Consider the following 17,164-nt stretch of genomic DNA (forward strand, 5'->3'; position numbering starts at 1 on the left):
CATTATTGTATAGTATCCACTTTTCATCACCCGTCACAATTTGTTTTAAAAACAGAATGTTTTTGTTACGTTTAAGTAGAGAATCACATGCGGAAATACGGTCAAGAAGGTTCTTTTGCTTAACTTATGTGGAACCCAAACATCAAAGCAATGAACAGAACCAAGCTAGTGCAAATGATTTTCATTGCTTGATTTGGATATTTTGAGTATGTTGGTTATCTCCCACGTAGTATAATGTTGATTGTTCTCAATTAATGCCTCAATTTGATCACTATCAACTTCAACTGGTCTACCCGACCGTGGAGCATCACCCAGTGAGAAATCTCCAGCACGAAACCTCTCAAATCACTTTTGACACGTTTGATCAGTCACAGCACCTTCTCCATAGACTGCACAAATCTTTTCTTGCATTTCAGTTGCGTTTTTACCTTTCTTGAAATAATAAAGCATAATATGCCAAAAATGTTGTTTTCCTTCCATCTTCAATATTAAAATGGCTGCACAAAAATTCACCAATTTTGATAAGTTTTTTTTAAATGTACGCTGATACGATAGCTGTCACAATACAATCTAACAAAATTGTTTCAAATGAAGTTAAAGACAACTAAGTGCTACTAGAGGCATCTTAAGGAAAAAACTGAACGAAACTCTTTTGGCCAACCCAATACTTATTATGAAAGCGTTCAGTAAACTTTAAAAGGCACTAAACCAATATTAGCTATTATTAATTTTATTTACCTCATCTACCTTGATATGCTGCTCTCAACAAAAGGGGGAAGTCACCTTGAACAGGAGAGAAAATCAGGGTGGGACAGGCAATTCTGATTCTACAAAGGCACACTACTTACATGAGCATCAGAGAGAAAGAGGGGAGGGAAAGGTAGAGAGAGACAGAGAGAGAGAGACTGAGAATGAACAAGTGCAAGCTTCCTAAGCTTCATGTGAAATTTCAGGAGAAACAGCCAAAGGAGCAGTGGCAGAGAAGTCAGCCAAAAGCTTTCTACTGCCCATCACAACAGCAGGAACAGTGCAGATTCTGCCTCACTGGCTCACCAATGTTAATCAAAGAGGACAAATCCACAGTCTTTAACGTCCACTATTAAGCAAGCAAGCTAATATCCATCTGTCAGTCTATCAAGCGTTAATTAAATGCATCTATGTGCCCAGAACTGTGCTTGAAAGACAGCTGTGTGGGGTTCCACTGGAGGCAGGAAGGAAGGGAAGGACTGAGCAGCTCTGGAGCAGCCCCTCCTTTCCAGCCCTGTGCCTTGTAGCCCTCCTTTTAATCTCTCTGGGCTCTGCAGCCTTGACAAAAGCTACTTCTTTGCATCTATTAAGGATGCTCTTCTTTTCTCAAAATACATGATAAAGATACATGACAACACACTTTAAGGTATAGTTAAAAGTTGTTTAATATAAGGGTTTGCAAATTTTTAATTTTCTTCTAATTCCTGAGAAATATATGAGAAAAGGGGGACAAAATTCACTAAAAGGCCTACCTAATTCTCAAGGAAAGACAAACAAAATGGAAAATAATCCATGAGCATATCCGATGCCCACAAAGAAGAGGGTTTTCACTTCTCCCTCCCTCCTGCCCCAAGAAAAAGCTTCTGAGTGACAGGTCAGCCCAGTAATGGCTGAAAAGAAAAATTAAAAGAATGTTTCATTGAAAGATGTAGAAACCGGAATTTCTTATGTTCCTTCAGATACTACTCTATAATTTCACTGACCCACTATACCCAGTGTGGGACAAGAAGACAGGGAGGATGCATGAAACCTCACGGTGAAAACAAGCCAACTTCAGATACGGAATGTTCAAGAAACCATCCTTTTTGTACCCGGAAAGAAGTATTTATTTACATGTGAGAAATGTCTCAGAGCCCAAGATGGCTACCAACACTCTGTGGAAAGGGGGGAAGTAGCCCCAGGCTGCCTGGCTTCCTGCCAAGAGACCTCAAGAGGCCTTTCCAGGGCTTCCCTGGTGGCGCAGTGGTTGAGAGTCCGCCTGCCGATGCAGGGGACACAGGTTCGTGCCCTGGTCCGGGAGGATCCCACATACCGCGGAGCAGCTGGGCCCATGAGCCATGGCCGCTGAGCCTGCACGTCCGGAGCCTGTGCTCCGCAACGGGAGAGGCCACAACAGTGAGAGGCCCGCGTACCACAAAAAAAAAAAAGAAAGAAAGAAAGAAAAAAAAAGAGGCCTTTCTAGTTAATTCAGAGTTTTATATATCATGTTTGCTGAAAGTGGACACAGAACATAGACCTAAACTTTTAGATAGAAACCTTGGAACTTACCTCATTTAAGTGTCTTTTCTATTGCTTGCAGTTAATAGTCTCAAAAAATTATACTCTCATTACATTTTGTCAGTATCTATGGATTTCATTACGACTATAGCATCTAATTACTGTTTTCTAAATGAAGGAACTGAATATCTGCCTCATGCTTTACAAGATGTTGGAATGTCAAATACCCTTTGCTGTTGTGGCACATTCCATTTATATTTCTCTACTGTATCCAATGTTAAAATACGGGATTTAGTGTCACTACTTAATTTTCGTAACAAGCTATCAGACAATAACGCAAGCCTTAATTACTTTTTTAAAAAAGGTGTATAAATTGCTGAAAAGCTTAAAATTTCCTGGGAACTGAGAAATATTAATTCTGTGAAAAACTGAGCAAGTGTTTCATATAGAAACACATCTTACCTATGCTAAAAAACGTAGCCACATAAGTGGTTGTTAGAGTGGAAGACTTGATTTTCCTCAGTACGTGCGGTCCTTGAAGTTGCCAAGTATCAACCGTCCCATGTAAACATCCCTTCCCGCAGTTGGCTCCTCTGCGGTAGGTCTGCTGACTGGTCCCTGGTTCCATGATGCACTTCGGGGCAGGGGGTGGGGATAACAGGGCCAAGCAGGAAATATAACACTGACAAGTTTCTCCTGGGGCTTCTGATGAGTCTGCTTTAGTGATAAAAACCAAACACCTGTACCAAGATGCAGATTTTTTTTCACGAAATTTTGTTTAAATCGGGATTAATTTGCAGTTTTACAAAGGCTGAAAAAAGTTCAGGCAAAATTCTCCTTTCTATAAAGCTACCTTATTCTGCATTTTGAGAGAGAGGAAGACAGCCAAGGCTGTCGAACAAGAGAGCTCCTGGAAATCAAGGCTCCAAAGAGGGTGACTGCTAACACTCGCATCAAAAACACTTAAGGCCTCAGTAGCCAACATGGCTTCAGAGTTATTTCAAGGGCTCTTCAGGCCCTAAGGAGCAAGCACTGTCTATTTGCAAAATAAACAAGGCATCCCACAAAGCCTATGACCTAACATTTTTCAAATGCATTTGGATGTTTCCGGGAAGCATTTGAAATAATGTTTTTTAACCCAACCAGATTAAAGGATAAAGGATAAGAAATCGGGGTCTGGAGAAATGCTGTACTTTGTTCTGAGCCCCTGGAAACCCACTCTGCTTTCTGCCCCCAGATGAGGATGTGGCTTTGCTGACCAGAAGTCTGATTCCAGAGCCAGCTGCTTGCAAATTTTTCCTTAAATGGAAAGACCCAGACTGTTAACAGTACATTCTTCCAGAATGGGAATGTAAACCCTTAATATAGAGCAACTATTGACATATGCTAGCAAAATACAGTTTTGATTCAGACCCAGCAGCAGCCAACCCCATGCAGATACTGCCACAACTGGGTAGCCCACTAGGGAACAGTGTGCAGGAGAGGTGGCATACCAAGGCATTTGGCCTTTCTCTGCCTGCATGGTCTCCCCATTCTCATTAGTTTCTGTATCCTTGACTGAATTAAAATTGGACTCTGCAATGGAGGCATCTGCTATCTCTTCCCACAAGTTCAAAAACACTCCTTGAAACACTTTAATTAGCATCAGAAATAGGTCTGGAATCTCTGCAGTTGGTGCCCGAGCTGGGACTGGCACAAAGACCCTTACCAAGTGGCCAGACTTTGAAAAGGAGCTGGAAAATGGGGAGGGACAGAAGGGTAAGCTAAAGATGGCTCAAAGGAGACAAAAGAGCCTCTGGCCTAGGACCATGAGGTCACTGCAGGGACCTTGTGGGGAGAGTATCAGTGTCAGTAGAACTTTTCCTCTATGCCCCACAGCTGGGCCCAGCAGAAGGTAGGATGGCCCTCAGAGAGATTCCCTGAGTCTCTCTAACTACACTAGCTATGAAGGCAATAACAATGGGACTCCAGGGACCGAGGATGTCCTACAGATCCTCTGAAGCCCTTGTTCTACTGACTGGAAGCCTGGGGAAGAAAAGCTCCATGATCATTGGCCTCGCCCTTCCCCTGGAAATGTCTACAGAAGGAGGAGCAGGAAATTAAAATGAGGGTTATTAATAGAGTACAGAAGTCTGAAGTGGGGTATATTCAATTTTATTGATATAATTAAGAAAAACACTGTCTTCACTGGTTCTACCTGACAGAGTGAACAAGGGGAAAATGGGTTCCAACTGTAAATATTCTAAAATGTTTGTGTTAAATATTTCTCCTCCCAGGCAAATCTGGCCTTAACTTTCTGTCATCTAGGATACATGGATTGAGATCTCAACAAAACACTCCTACTGATAAAAGGGTAAGGGATTTCTTTTTTCAAATGTATGTATGACTTAGAAAGATTGATCAGATTCATCCTTGAATCACCGTATTGTTTGTTTGTCTGTTTGAACCCTTGCTAAGAACTTTTTACTCCAGACATTTGCTTTGGTCAGAATTCTCTCTGCTTTTCAATAACAGTACAAATTCAGAAGGGCATTTCAAAAATAATTTACACAGAAGAAATAAATCATATACAAATACCAGATTATTATGCACAAGTCTAAGAAGAGCTTGTTATCTGGTCACAGCAAACTTTACTGACTGAACAGAAAGGGAGTTAGCAATATCCAAATTGTTATAGGAAAAACAACAACCACCAAACACTGTCAGTTAAACACAAAGACACCCAGATCTGGGGGGCAGTTAGAGGACTGTGGAAATGGCACCATTCAGATCATTGTTAGATGAGTGTTAGCTAAATCCTGGTTCTCTTTCTTAAAAGCATGGAAGAGAAACTAGAAGGGGACAGAGTCAAGCCATGGAATGGAGCTCCAAACTAAAGGAGGCAAAAGAAAAAGAAAAAAAAAAAAAAAAACACTGATGGATTCAAACTATAGTTTGAATCAAGAGACAACTGGATAACTGAGAACTAATCACAAGTGAGAGTTTAGTTTGCTTTCAGTGTGGCATTCCGATGCCAGTGAGTTTGCCTGGCTCCGACAGGGTCAACACGTCAACTCAAACTCTCAGCAAACTCAATCTCTCTCTGTTTAGAACCAGCACAAATGTTACCTCCTCTGTGAATTCTACCTGCTGCCCCCGATAGAATTAGTGACTTCCTTCTAAGCACTCCCAAAACATTTTATTCATATCTTTATTTAGCCTACCTTATTATGGAATAGAGCATGGCAGCTAAGAGCCTGGTTCTGTGTCACAGTGCCTGGTTTTGAAACCACATGGTCAAAGTGTGACAGAAGCACCAAGAAGAAAATTACAGTCAACTGGTACCTATTGGATCTCTAAAAGGCTAGAACCCATAATGATGCTCAAAATGGTCAGTGGGGATTTATAGTGGGAATGAGTATTTGGGGTCTCTCTCTATCAATCCATAATCAACCTGAAACACTGCAGACCCTTTTTATAATTAATGAATTCATATAAAAGTGTTACTGATTTCTTAATGGTTTTTTTTTTTGTCACTTGGTGTTTTCTCAATAACTGATACTGAAAGTACAATACACTATACAATATTCTAGGGTTTAGAATTTAGGGGTCTTGATCGTCCATTGCTCCACATGCTGGCAAGGTGATAGTTGTTTCTGCACACCAAGGAAAGGTTTTATTGTTAGTGATGACAGGTATCCTCACCCCATTACCACCCAAAGGTTAGTTATGTAAGCATAGATTAACCAGAAGGGCTGCCTTGCTATAAGCCCTTCACCAGATCCTGGGCAATACGGGTGTCCCTCCTGTCCTGAGCCACGCACAGTGCCAGCAGGGAAGGAGTTGTGCTAAAGCTTGTCTGGGCAGCTGGCCTGAAGACACAGGTGGGGAAAGAAGTCAGTAAGTGCTGAGCAAGAACTCAAGTTCTATTACAAAGATGAGTACTAGAATAGAACATGAAGGCAAGCTAAAGGGGCAGAATAACGAGAGAAACTTTCAGAGTGGGCGGGGGGGGCATACGGAAGCCAACATAACCACTACTTTCCATTGCCCACACCAAGAACACTGCCTTGAAATAAGGTGCCCGTGTAAAATATCTAACACACACACGACATAAAAGATGCTCAGTAAACACTAGCTCTCTTCTGTCCACTAAGCTCATTCCCTAGCATTAGCGAGTTATTTCAACAAATTTATACCAAGCAGCTTCTATGGAAGGCTGAGTACTAGTTTAAAAGATAAAACACTGGTTAAATTAGTTAATATAATGATCTAGTTAAAATAATAGAAAAAAATTGAAGAAAAGGTACACAAGATAGCAGGAAAAAAATTGACCACTAAGATGTTTACTTCAAGTTCTTCCTCTTTTTTGAATAGGTGTCTGTCTCCCTGCTAATAGCCACAACTCAGAAAATTATAAAGGAAATAAATTTCTCAAATGTCTTTGATAGGAGAGGGTATTAAGATGAAAATGATGTATCTTGTATAAGATTCTGTATTAGATAAGCCTTGTTCCTTACAGTGTATTAATGTATAAAGTACAAGTGATTCTGGAGCTCCAACATTGCATATATGGAACAAACACTATAAATCTAATATGAAGGTTTATTGAAGTCATTTGCTTGAAAAAGAAATCTGTGCATTCCATCTTTCTCAGTTCTGTTGCCCTTTGTTATTCAGGCATCTCTTCCATTGGACACCTGTCTAGTTTACTCAGGTGTGAGGAGATGGCCCAGTGGTGGCTGTACTTTGCAGGAAGTATATAATTTATGAGCAGCCCATTGTTTGCTCTGGAGAAGAAATGTTTTCAAGGCTCCCAGGTTCAAAACCATTTTACTATTTATTGTGTTCTCTGCCTTTTCCTTATAAACATCTGTGCAACATGCATGTAAGGGGGTTAGGAATACATCCAATGGAACCTTCAGAAATAGAGCCAGAAGAGAAGTCACAGTGGCTCATGGCAAAGGGTGGTCAAGTACCACAACACTACACACCTAAACACATGTGCACACATACATGCACACATGAATAAAACCTCATATTTGAAATAAAGTAAGGTGCCAGTCAAAAAATATGTTTGACAAAAACACTGAAAATTGCGAACTAAAATTTAGATTAACAAGGATTAGCTGAACACTTTCTGTAATATGCTCCTTTCTACTTTAAGAATTTGAAAGCTACCTATTTTTCCAAATACTATCATTCTAATTACAGAGTATGATTACTGTCTACTGGAAAAGTGCATTATAATAAATCAGACAAAATTTTTATACCATTATCCAGAATGACTTTACACCTAAAGCTCAACAACACTGAATAAGCTAGTGTATTTTAAATAATTTATGGCATTAAAGGAGGAGTAGAATTTACTTTAAAGTGGTCCTTTTGGATGCAAAAAGCAAATAATGGAAGAAGCAAAAAAGAAAAAAAGGGGGAAACTAAAACTCTAAAGTAAGTAAAAATGGAATATTGAAGTAACTGTAGCTTTATACTTCATTTCACCTAAATTGTACAGGCATCCTCTACCCTCTCAAATGCCTGTGTTAGCTCGTCAAGTTAGCCTGAAATGTATCTCAGAGTTTTTTCCACTGCTATGATTCAGTGATTGCCCATTACTCCCAAACACTCAAGGCATGGTTAAGAACATAGACAAACTATACTTCCGACTCTTGGGAGTGTGTCCCCTGGCACTCACAGTTTACACAAAGAGAGATACTTGAGTGAAGTTCAATTTTTTTATGCTTGAAAAAGGAAAGGACACTTAACACAGTAAGGGTAATTACAATGCTCTTAACCAAAGTTGCCAGATTCTATGAATTCCCTCTAGTTAGTTGTCAAACATTTTGGGGAGGAATCTATACTTGAAGTCTAATTAAAGAATAATGGATAAGTATTAGCTATCAGGAATGTATTTTAGAAATCCAGTGTTCATAGTGCTTCCCCCTGGAGAGCTTTGCAAACGCAATTTACGATCACTAAAATGTTTTCCTCATAAGGAAAACCTGCCACATGTAATGTAAGTTATATGATCTTTTCCCTACCCTTTACAAAGTATACCAAGCTTAAAGTAATCTGTAGGGGAGAGTAGTTTCTAAATCACTTCAAAGTCAAATATTTTCCTTTTCATCATCATTTATGAAACACATTAGTAACATAGACCTGACTGAGCCGCACATCAGAGTTAAGAGGAATGAGGTCCTGATTGAACACCTGGATCTCTTTAATAGCAACCTCAATATAATCATCAGTAACCACAGAGCTCTGGAATATTAAAAAGGGAATGTGTGATCCCAAGCAAAGCTTTAGATGAACACCTCTAGCACCACTGGAGGTTTGGGGTTTGGAATTCAACAAATAGTAGAGTAGGGGCTGAAAAGACATTTATATTCCAGCACCTGTCACTCATTAACTGAATCTATTTGGGCAAAAAACTGAACCTCTCTGAACTTGAGCTTCTTACCCTTGAAGCAGGGATAATATTACTCATGTGGCCCAGTTCACGTAGGATTGTAGCAGCAACAGCAGCAGAAGTAGCAAAAAGAGAAAGCAGTAGTACAACTTTCATTTTCTGAGGGCTTACAGTGTCCGGCGGATTGAAAACCACATGGTAAGGTAGGCATGCCATTGTAGACAAGGAAGCTGAGACTCAGAGAGAAGAACTTGCACAAGGCTGCACATGTGTTACTGGCAGAATCTAAGTGTGAACACCAACAACTCTGACTCCAGAGGCCATGACCTGGTTCACATCTTAAAATGTATTCACATGTGTCATCTAATGAGGTAATGCTAGTGACTTCACTGTAAATGGCAAAGCGCCACGTAATGCAATGTGTTATTAGTGTAATTTTTTTTTTTTTTTTTTTTTTTTTTGTGATACGTGGGCCTCTCACTGTTGTGGCCTCTCCTGTTGCGGAGCACAGGCTCCGGATGCGCAGGCTCAGCGGCCGTGGCTCACGGGCCCAGCCGCTCCGCGGCACGTGGGATCCTCCCAGACCGGGGCACGAACCCGTGTCCCCTGCATCGGCAGGCGGACTCTCAACCACTGCGCCACCAGGGAAGCCCTAGTGTAATTTTTTTAAGCTGCTAAAGTGTGTTTTCTGCTGAGTACATATACTATTCTTAGCAAGAGCCCATCAACTCAAGAAACTAAGGAAAAAGCACGAATGAATATGTAACTTGAGACCTAAAACAATGGAAAAGTATGGAAAATGACTTTAAAATAGATGTGACAGTTGGTGATGTCATTTTCTACATTTGCACATTCTCATGCATCCACACAGAGTTCCAACCCACAAACATCAAGCGTCTCTCAAGACACCAATGGAAGTTGCCAGAATCATTAAAAAGCCGAGAGATCTGTTGTGTACGCGTCATGGCTCCCCAAGCCCATACCGACGACCTGGCAGGCAGCTCACAGGAGGTGATTAGAGACATGGGACAAGCATGTTAGTCTGCAAATAATCTGTGGCCAAGCTTCCCAGGGATAACAAGGGGCAGCACGTTAGTAAAGCTGAGGGTCGATGGGATGCTTTAGAGTCCTCACTGGCAGCCAAAAACGATGGTGAACAAGAAAGCTAACAAAGGCACAGCAACTACCTCTATACTGTCTTAATGATTCTAAGCCTTTGAAACAGAGGAAAGACTCCACTCACCAAGGACAGGTAAACTGAATTACAGTTAAATTCACCTGTTAGTTAGTTGCAAACACTCTTTTCCCAGAAATAGGTTCAGTCCTGAGTGAAATGGAAAAGGCAGAAAACGCTGCTCTCTGAACTTCTCTTCTGCGTTTCTGCTTTTCTGAGCTTGTCCTCACTCCTCCCGGGGCCTCTATGCTGCCCCGAACTTATCCCATCTCAGACAGCAAGTCCCCAAACATTTGTGCTCACCCTCTCCCTCCCTTTACTGTGTTGCTGCTCTTCCTTTTCTCTAGAAGGGATTAAATAAACCCCTAAGGCCAGAGTGTACAGGTGACTGGATTAAATACTGCAGGATCTCAGGAGACGCTTTCACATCAGTCTCTTCCCAGAAATGCTCTCCCCCTCATCCCAGAGATGTGCAGGACACAACCTGTACAAGCATACTCAGCAGCCCTGTAGACAAACCCCAAACCAGAACAGGCATAAAGAGTTTTATCCATTCATCTGCTCACTCACTCATTCAACTCAATAAATATTTATTGCATCTAGCATGTGCCAGACACTGATGGGTCTTGGGCAAATACTAATAAATAATAATGTATAATACCTGCCCTCAAGAAACTCACAGTCTAGACACATCATCAATGAGTAACGTTACAGAGTAGAGCATGCTAGCCCTGGGAGGTGTGCAGGAAGGGATTCATATGCAGTCTTGGCATCGGTAAAGGGAGAGAAGGCCTTACCACATTTGGGTTGACTTTATGTCGAAAGCACGTGATGTTCACCACATACGGCCAATCGTCGGGCTCCATCAGCACCCCAGCAGCATGAGCACACGTGACATGGAATGAGGCCGGGCATCGGCCATAGGAACACTGAATGCAGGGTCCAGAGACCTTCTTAACCCGGTACCTGCAGAACATGCATTTCTGGAGGGTTAAAACAAAGAAGAGCATCAATTCAAACTCAGTTAACTCAGCCAATTTCCACACTTCACAGCATAATAGCTATTAGAGAGTAAAAAAACTGATTACATCAACAAGGCCTGACCTCCAGGGCCCCTGATGGTGAGAGTGACTGTGACAACATAAGCTGCGTACCTTCAAGGAAACACACAGCTACGGCCACATACTACCAGACACATGCTGAAATACTCCTTGTGGTAAAGAAAGCCAAGCCCTTTTGCACATGCTTCTCCAGGCACAGAGCTGAGGAAGAGGCCCCCTGGGTGCTCCTGTAAATCACCCATGAATGCTGAAGCTACTCCTCTTTTACCTTCTGTATGCCAGGCCTTTCTGTACATCAAGAGATAGACTATGGGTTTGACAGACAGGCACACGCTCTCCTAAGTTAGACGAGGTCTCCAGAAATACCCAAAGAGCACACAGCTGGGCTCACATTTCCATTTACAAGGAAACATAAAGTGTTAAATGGTCCAATGTGGAAACTGCAGGCTCAAGTGTTTAATAATCCAAATCTGAACCCTTCATGACTGAAACAAAAATATGCCTCCCAAAGTGAGAAAATTGAAAATCACCCCAAAGGGCATAATTTGGTTGAATATCTATAGCTGACTATGCCTGGGGAAGAAAGAATGGAAATAAAAACTGCAATAATAATTACCACAATATGAAAATTAAATTGCATACAATTAGCCCTAAACATTATCAGTACATTTGTTATGAGAGATGGAAAAAAAAATCAAACAGCTTCATTAAATGCAAGATTTGTGAACTAATACCTGAAGGTTAGGAAAAAAGAGTTGTAGAACAACACAGGGTCAGGTTCAGAAAGCAGAAGAAACAGAATGATCAAAAAGCTCAACTTTTCATTCCTAAGGATAAAGTAAGTCTGCAATCTGATCAAATGATGATGCAAATATTCTCCTTTTATAGGTACATTTTCCTTCCTGGGACAAAAAAGGTACTTATACTCAATGCCTTTTGAGGACTGTAATATTTTATCAACAGACCTGTAAGAATCAATGTGGACAAAACTTCTAACTCTTCTTTGCCCTCACATCTGATCAGCATCTTCAGTCTTATAGATTCTGAACCTTAATCTTACTCTGATCTCATCTACCCACCTATACCAACTTTCACCATCTCTGTCCATGGTGTCTTGCCCAGTGTAGTAACGGCCTCCTAACCAGTCTCGCAGTCTTTTATTTCATGCCATTTTGATTCACCTTCCCATAGAACTAAAAAAAGACCCATTACAATACGAACAAAAGCATTATTTAACATCTTGATATCTCTTTGGCAATTCTTGGTATCAGTTTCAATACATTCCTGGTAATTCTTGGTTTACCAGTATCTTTTTGTCAATTCCAACCATTTGAAATATGATGACAGATATAATAGAAAGACCTCATATCAGGAACCCCAGGCATAATCAGATCATCTTTTAAGAGCCTAATCACACCACAAAGAGGTCAGTGTTTGAATAAATTCAGATATTGACAGATGTATGAAAGGAGAAATTGTTTCCTATTTTACCAATTAAATAGGATTATGAGTAAGAAAGAGTACTATGACTTAGCTAATTAATGAACAGGTAACTCCTAGCCTCTTCTACCATTAACTTCCTCAGTAAACAGAAGTTCTCCAGAAAGAGGGAAGGAGACAGAGAGAATACATTTAAGCCTACTAATAACTCACTCCTTGGAATCTAGTAAGGGAAGTGCCTCCTTTCCCAGGAAGACCAGAGGTGGCCAATTCTAAGGATAAATAAAACCAGTATCCTTAGAAAGTCAACCTGCAGACTACTGTAATGCAATGCTTTGGAAGATGTTTATTCACAGAGTTGAGAAGTTTGGCTTAAACATCTAATAGGTTCTTGCAGAGATAGAGAACTCCACAAAACTTAGTACGGGAGCCATTCCGTATGCTGTATTACAGTCTACATAGTACTTCCAAACCCCAGTTTCACTTGCTTGCTACTAAACCAATTGTTCTCTACTCTGGCTAAAGCAACTATGGCAATTTAACACCAATACTGGTGGGCTACAGAATTTAATTCAATAGGGCAAAGATTAGGACATATAAGCCACTTCCTAGAATGTTACAATAGAATTAAGTACTATGAAAAAAATAGAAACAAAATGCTATATGAAACTAGAATGACCAGTGCAATGAGGTATGCTTGGGGGTAACATAGGGAAGAAGGCTTTAAAGAAATGTAATGGGGGCTTCCCTGGTGGCGCAGTGATTGAGAGTCCGCCTGCCGATGCAGGGGACACGGGTTCGTGCCCCGGTCCGGGAAGATCCCACATGCCGCGTAGCGGCTGGGCCCGTGAGCCATGGCTGCTGAGCCTCAGCATCCGGAGCCTGTGCTCCGCAACGGGAGAGGCCACAACAGTGAGAGGCCCACGTACCGCAAAAAAAAAAATGTAATGACTGACTGGATCAAGAGGGTGGCCTCAGCCCCTGCTACAAACCCACCAGTCCCAAACCCTAAATAAAGAGAGATAGGAAAAATAATGAAACCACAATAGCACTGACTAACAAAAAAAAGAGCACTTAATTCCAGGGAGGAGAGCCCCAGCAAAAACCTATTAGTAGGTTTCTCTGAGGAGGCAGTTCTGGCAAGGCCAATGTCAAGAGTGGAAGCAAATAATTAAAAGACAAGGGACCCACTGTCAGGCCAACCCCATGGCCCACCTGCCCCCACTCATCATCAGCAGGTGAAGTAATCTGATCCGATCTGAATCTGAGTCCTGTGACCTGACCTATCATTTGTCAATAAGACAAGTGAATTCTCGTTTGGGCTAAGGAAAAAAATAGTGCACCCAAGATAAAATACAATCATATACTTTAAAAATCACGAACACTTGAAGGAAAACAATGCCATGAACAAGAGGTACTATAATTAATAAATAGAATAATAGCTGGCCTAAGGAATCAGGTAAGGGGAAACAGAAGACGAGTTTAAAAGAGATGCAGCACGTGTTATGATAGAGATTCCCAAACAGATCCCATCAATTGAAAAACAAAAACAGTAACAACCACCCAGTTCTAAAATTAAAAAAAAAAAAAATTAAGATGTGCTGAATTCTGAAATGGATCCCACTGAAGATCAAATTAGCAACTGGAAGATGGAGCCCAGAGACTGTACAGAACACAGAAGAAAAGATCAAAAAAGACGGAAAATGGAACACAAATGCTAAGCAGTATGGAAAAGAGATCCAGATGTTCTATTATCTCTCTAAAAGGCATTCTAGATGAACAGAAAAAGAGAAAATAACAGAAATTTTCCAGACCTGAAAAAAGGCCCAACAAGTAGGGTTAATTTTTTTTTTAAATCACCTAAACACATCTTAGATACATGTTATATTTCCAAATAAAAAGAGAAAATCCCAAAATCTTCCAAAGAATAAAAGAGAAAAATCAGATTACTGTCAGATCTCTAATCTGCAATAGTGAGTGCTAAAAGACAATGAAACAGTCTTCCAATTTATAGAGGAAAATTAAATTTGGTCTACATCCAGCCTAATTTTCATTCAAATGTGAGAGCAAACATAAAGATTATTTTTTCTTTTTCACATTCAAGGATCAGAAGTATGCAATGAAGAAGTAAAGAGTAACCAAAATGCTAAATATGTGGATAAATCTAAATGAATATGGACTGTATGAACAATAACAGTAATGTCTTCTGGGTTTGAAAAGAGAGAGAGAATTTGAATAGATGACAATTGTAGCATATAAGGAAGAAGTAGTAAAAGTGAAGTTTTAAATGTTCTAAATGTTCTTGAATTGTCTGGGAAAAGGGTAAAAGTACCAATTCACTAATAGTGTGAAAACAAATAGAAAAAGGAAAAATAATAAATTCAAACAAAGACATGAAAGGGAAAGAAACAGAAACATAGAACAGGTGGGAGCAAAGGAAAAAGCACGTTGTAAATTGGTAGAACTAAACCCAAACATATCAGTAAGTTAACTGTAAACAGACTAAATTTTATCTTATAGACCAAGGGTAGCAGAAGTTTTCTTAAAGTGCCAGATAAATATTTTAGGCTTGTGAGCCATACAGTGCCAGTTGCAAGTACTCAACTCTACATTGTATAGTTGAACAATGTGGGGCTTAGGGGCACCAACCCCAAACCCTGCGCAGTCAAAAATCATGTAAATTTTGACTCTCTCAAACGTAACTACTAATAGCCTACTGCTGACCAGAAGCCTTACCCATAACATAAACAGTCGATGAACACGTATTTTGTATGTCATATGTATTATACACGCTATTCTTACAATAAAGTAAACTAGAGAAAAGAAAATGTTATTTAAAAAATCAAAGAAGATATAATACATCTACAGTACTGTACTATATTTATCCATACCTAAGTTTATGTCATCTGTTTACAAGATGAATTGTCTGTCAGTACCTACATCAATATTGTCTTATATGATATGAAAAACTGTAGATGTTAAATATATTGCTAACAGTAGGCATCAAAAATGAAAAGATACTATTAAAAAAAATTCATATTTATTTACAGGTATAATGATTCATGCATTAATAATGAAGAAGCAGTAATATGACTGCTCTATGGTAGCCTAATGTAATGGGTGGCACCATGTGTGGTCTGTGTGTGTAACTTTTGATAAATTTTAACTTTTTATAATAGATCTGTGTATATTTTATGGTAGTAAATGATAAAATAGACTAGTATCTACATATAGTTTATGCATTCATGACATACCTAACATTTTATTAATTTTTTCCATATTTCTAAACTACATGGTTCCTCTGCAAGTTTTTCAAATTGCCACGAATCTCCAAAAAATTTTCCAATATATTTATTGAAAAACAAATCCACAGATAAATGGACCCACGTTTCTCAAGGGTCAACGGTAGTGTAAAAGCCGCTACAGATAATTCACAAATGATGGGTGTGGCTGTGTTCCAATAAAACTTTATTTACAACAAGAAGCACGTGCCCTAGTGTGCTGACCCCAGCTATAGGCCATGGGCACGTATTTGAAGATAGTGAGCTGTGAAATGATGGAATTGGTATTTAAGTAAGATCACTCTAGCAGCAAGGTGGATAAAGAACAGACTGGTGGGAAATGAAACTGTTAGGAAGCCACAGAAATACTGGGGCAAAGGATGATGAGGACTTGGACTAGGGAAGTGGCTATTAGGAGGAAGGTAAATGTTAAGTGTTTTTCACTCCTGTTATTCTTTGTTGACAGAGATTCTATATCTTCCTTTAAATAGAGCTACTCACTCAAGGCCAGGGCTGGACAGTCTGTGTGCTGTGGGAAAGAACCTCTTCAGTAGCTGCTTTAATTTTGAAATAGATGAGGGTTGAGGTGACCAATTTCTAGAGGGATGAGGACTGAAAGGAATGTGTGAACAGTAAGACTGTTGGGCACTTAAAAGCACAGAAAGTGCAGAAAGACAGGGCCATTCTTCCTGCGGTTCCTGTTTGAGATGCCAGTGACCCACTGGGAAAGGGATAAGGAACCAATTTCTGGAAGACGATAAATAAAGGAGGTTTGAGAAGTCAAATGAGGCAGCCTAGAGAGCCATCACTTGGGGTGCTTCAGAACAAAGTCGAGGAGGGCTGATGTCCAGGGAGACCAACACAGCAGAGCAGGAAAATGCTGACACAGGTGACACTGGAGAGTGACTTTAAGGTGTCATTCACCTTTATGGTTTTCTAGTAAGGATGCCTAGGACATAACAGCTGCTCAATGTTTGTTGAATTAAACTGAATCCAGGCAAGTATATTTTGGTCAAGCTATAGACCTGCTCACCTGTTTCCTCAACAGTGAAAAAAAACCCCACACATAACTATGACACCAGAGATGTTAGAGGACTTCAGAATCACTGGGAGGCCTGCTTCAAGCACAGGTTGCAGGTGTCACCCCCAGAATTTCAGTGTGTCTGGGCTGGGGCTATTGAATTTGCATTTCTGACAAGTTGTCAGTAATACTGATGCTGTTTATCCAGGGATCACACTTTGAGAACCACTGGGCTGCAGGGTTAAAGTGTTAAAGGGTGTGGATTATTCTGAGAGGCTCTAGTATAAGGCAATTCAGGAAGTACAATGTTTTTTCATCTATTCTTCTGTGTCAAGGGCTGAGAGAATCCTCAGGCAAGTATGATTTATAGATCACTGTACTTTCTTGGGGGACTGGATTTCCATACTTATTCCAATGGCATAGGCCATTAAAGCTCCTAATGGATTGAGGATTTAATGAAGTATCTGGCAATGAGTCTTTGTGTATCATTAGATTCCTTGAGCACACAGCCTGGCAAAGGGCTTCAAGAAATGATGAGCTGTGAAGGAGTTACAG

The 17,164-nt window shown here is 40.3% G+C and overlaps 1 protein-coding gene across 1 annotated transcript in view; it reads right to left on the reverse strand.

Moving 5' to 3' along the window:
- Nucleotides 1-17,164, reverse strand: part of KDM4C (lysine demethylase 4C) — a 424,529-nt gene that overhangs the window by 72,822 nt on the left and 334,543 nt on the right. Inside the window, exon 19 of the mRNA XM_079705780.1 lies at nucleotides 10,604-10,789. Coding sequence (XP_079561906.1) covers nucleotides 10,604-10,789 — 186 coding nt within the window. The remainder of the gene's footprint in view (nucleotides 1-10,603; nucleotides 10,790-17,164) is intronic.

The sequence above is a fragment of the Hyperoodon ampullatus genome (assembly GCF_949752795.1).
Source record: "Hyperoodon ampullatus genome assembly, chromosome: 6".
In the NCBI taxonomy this organism is placed as follows: domain Eukaryota; kingdom Metazoa; phylum Chordata; class Mammalia; order Artiodactyla; family Ziphiidae; genus Hyperoodon; species Hyperoodon ampullatus.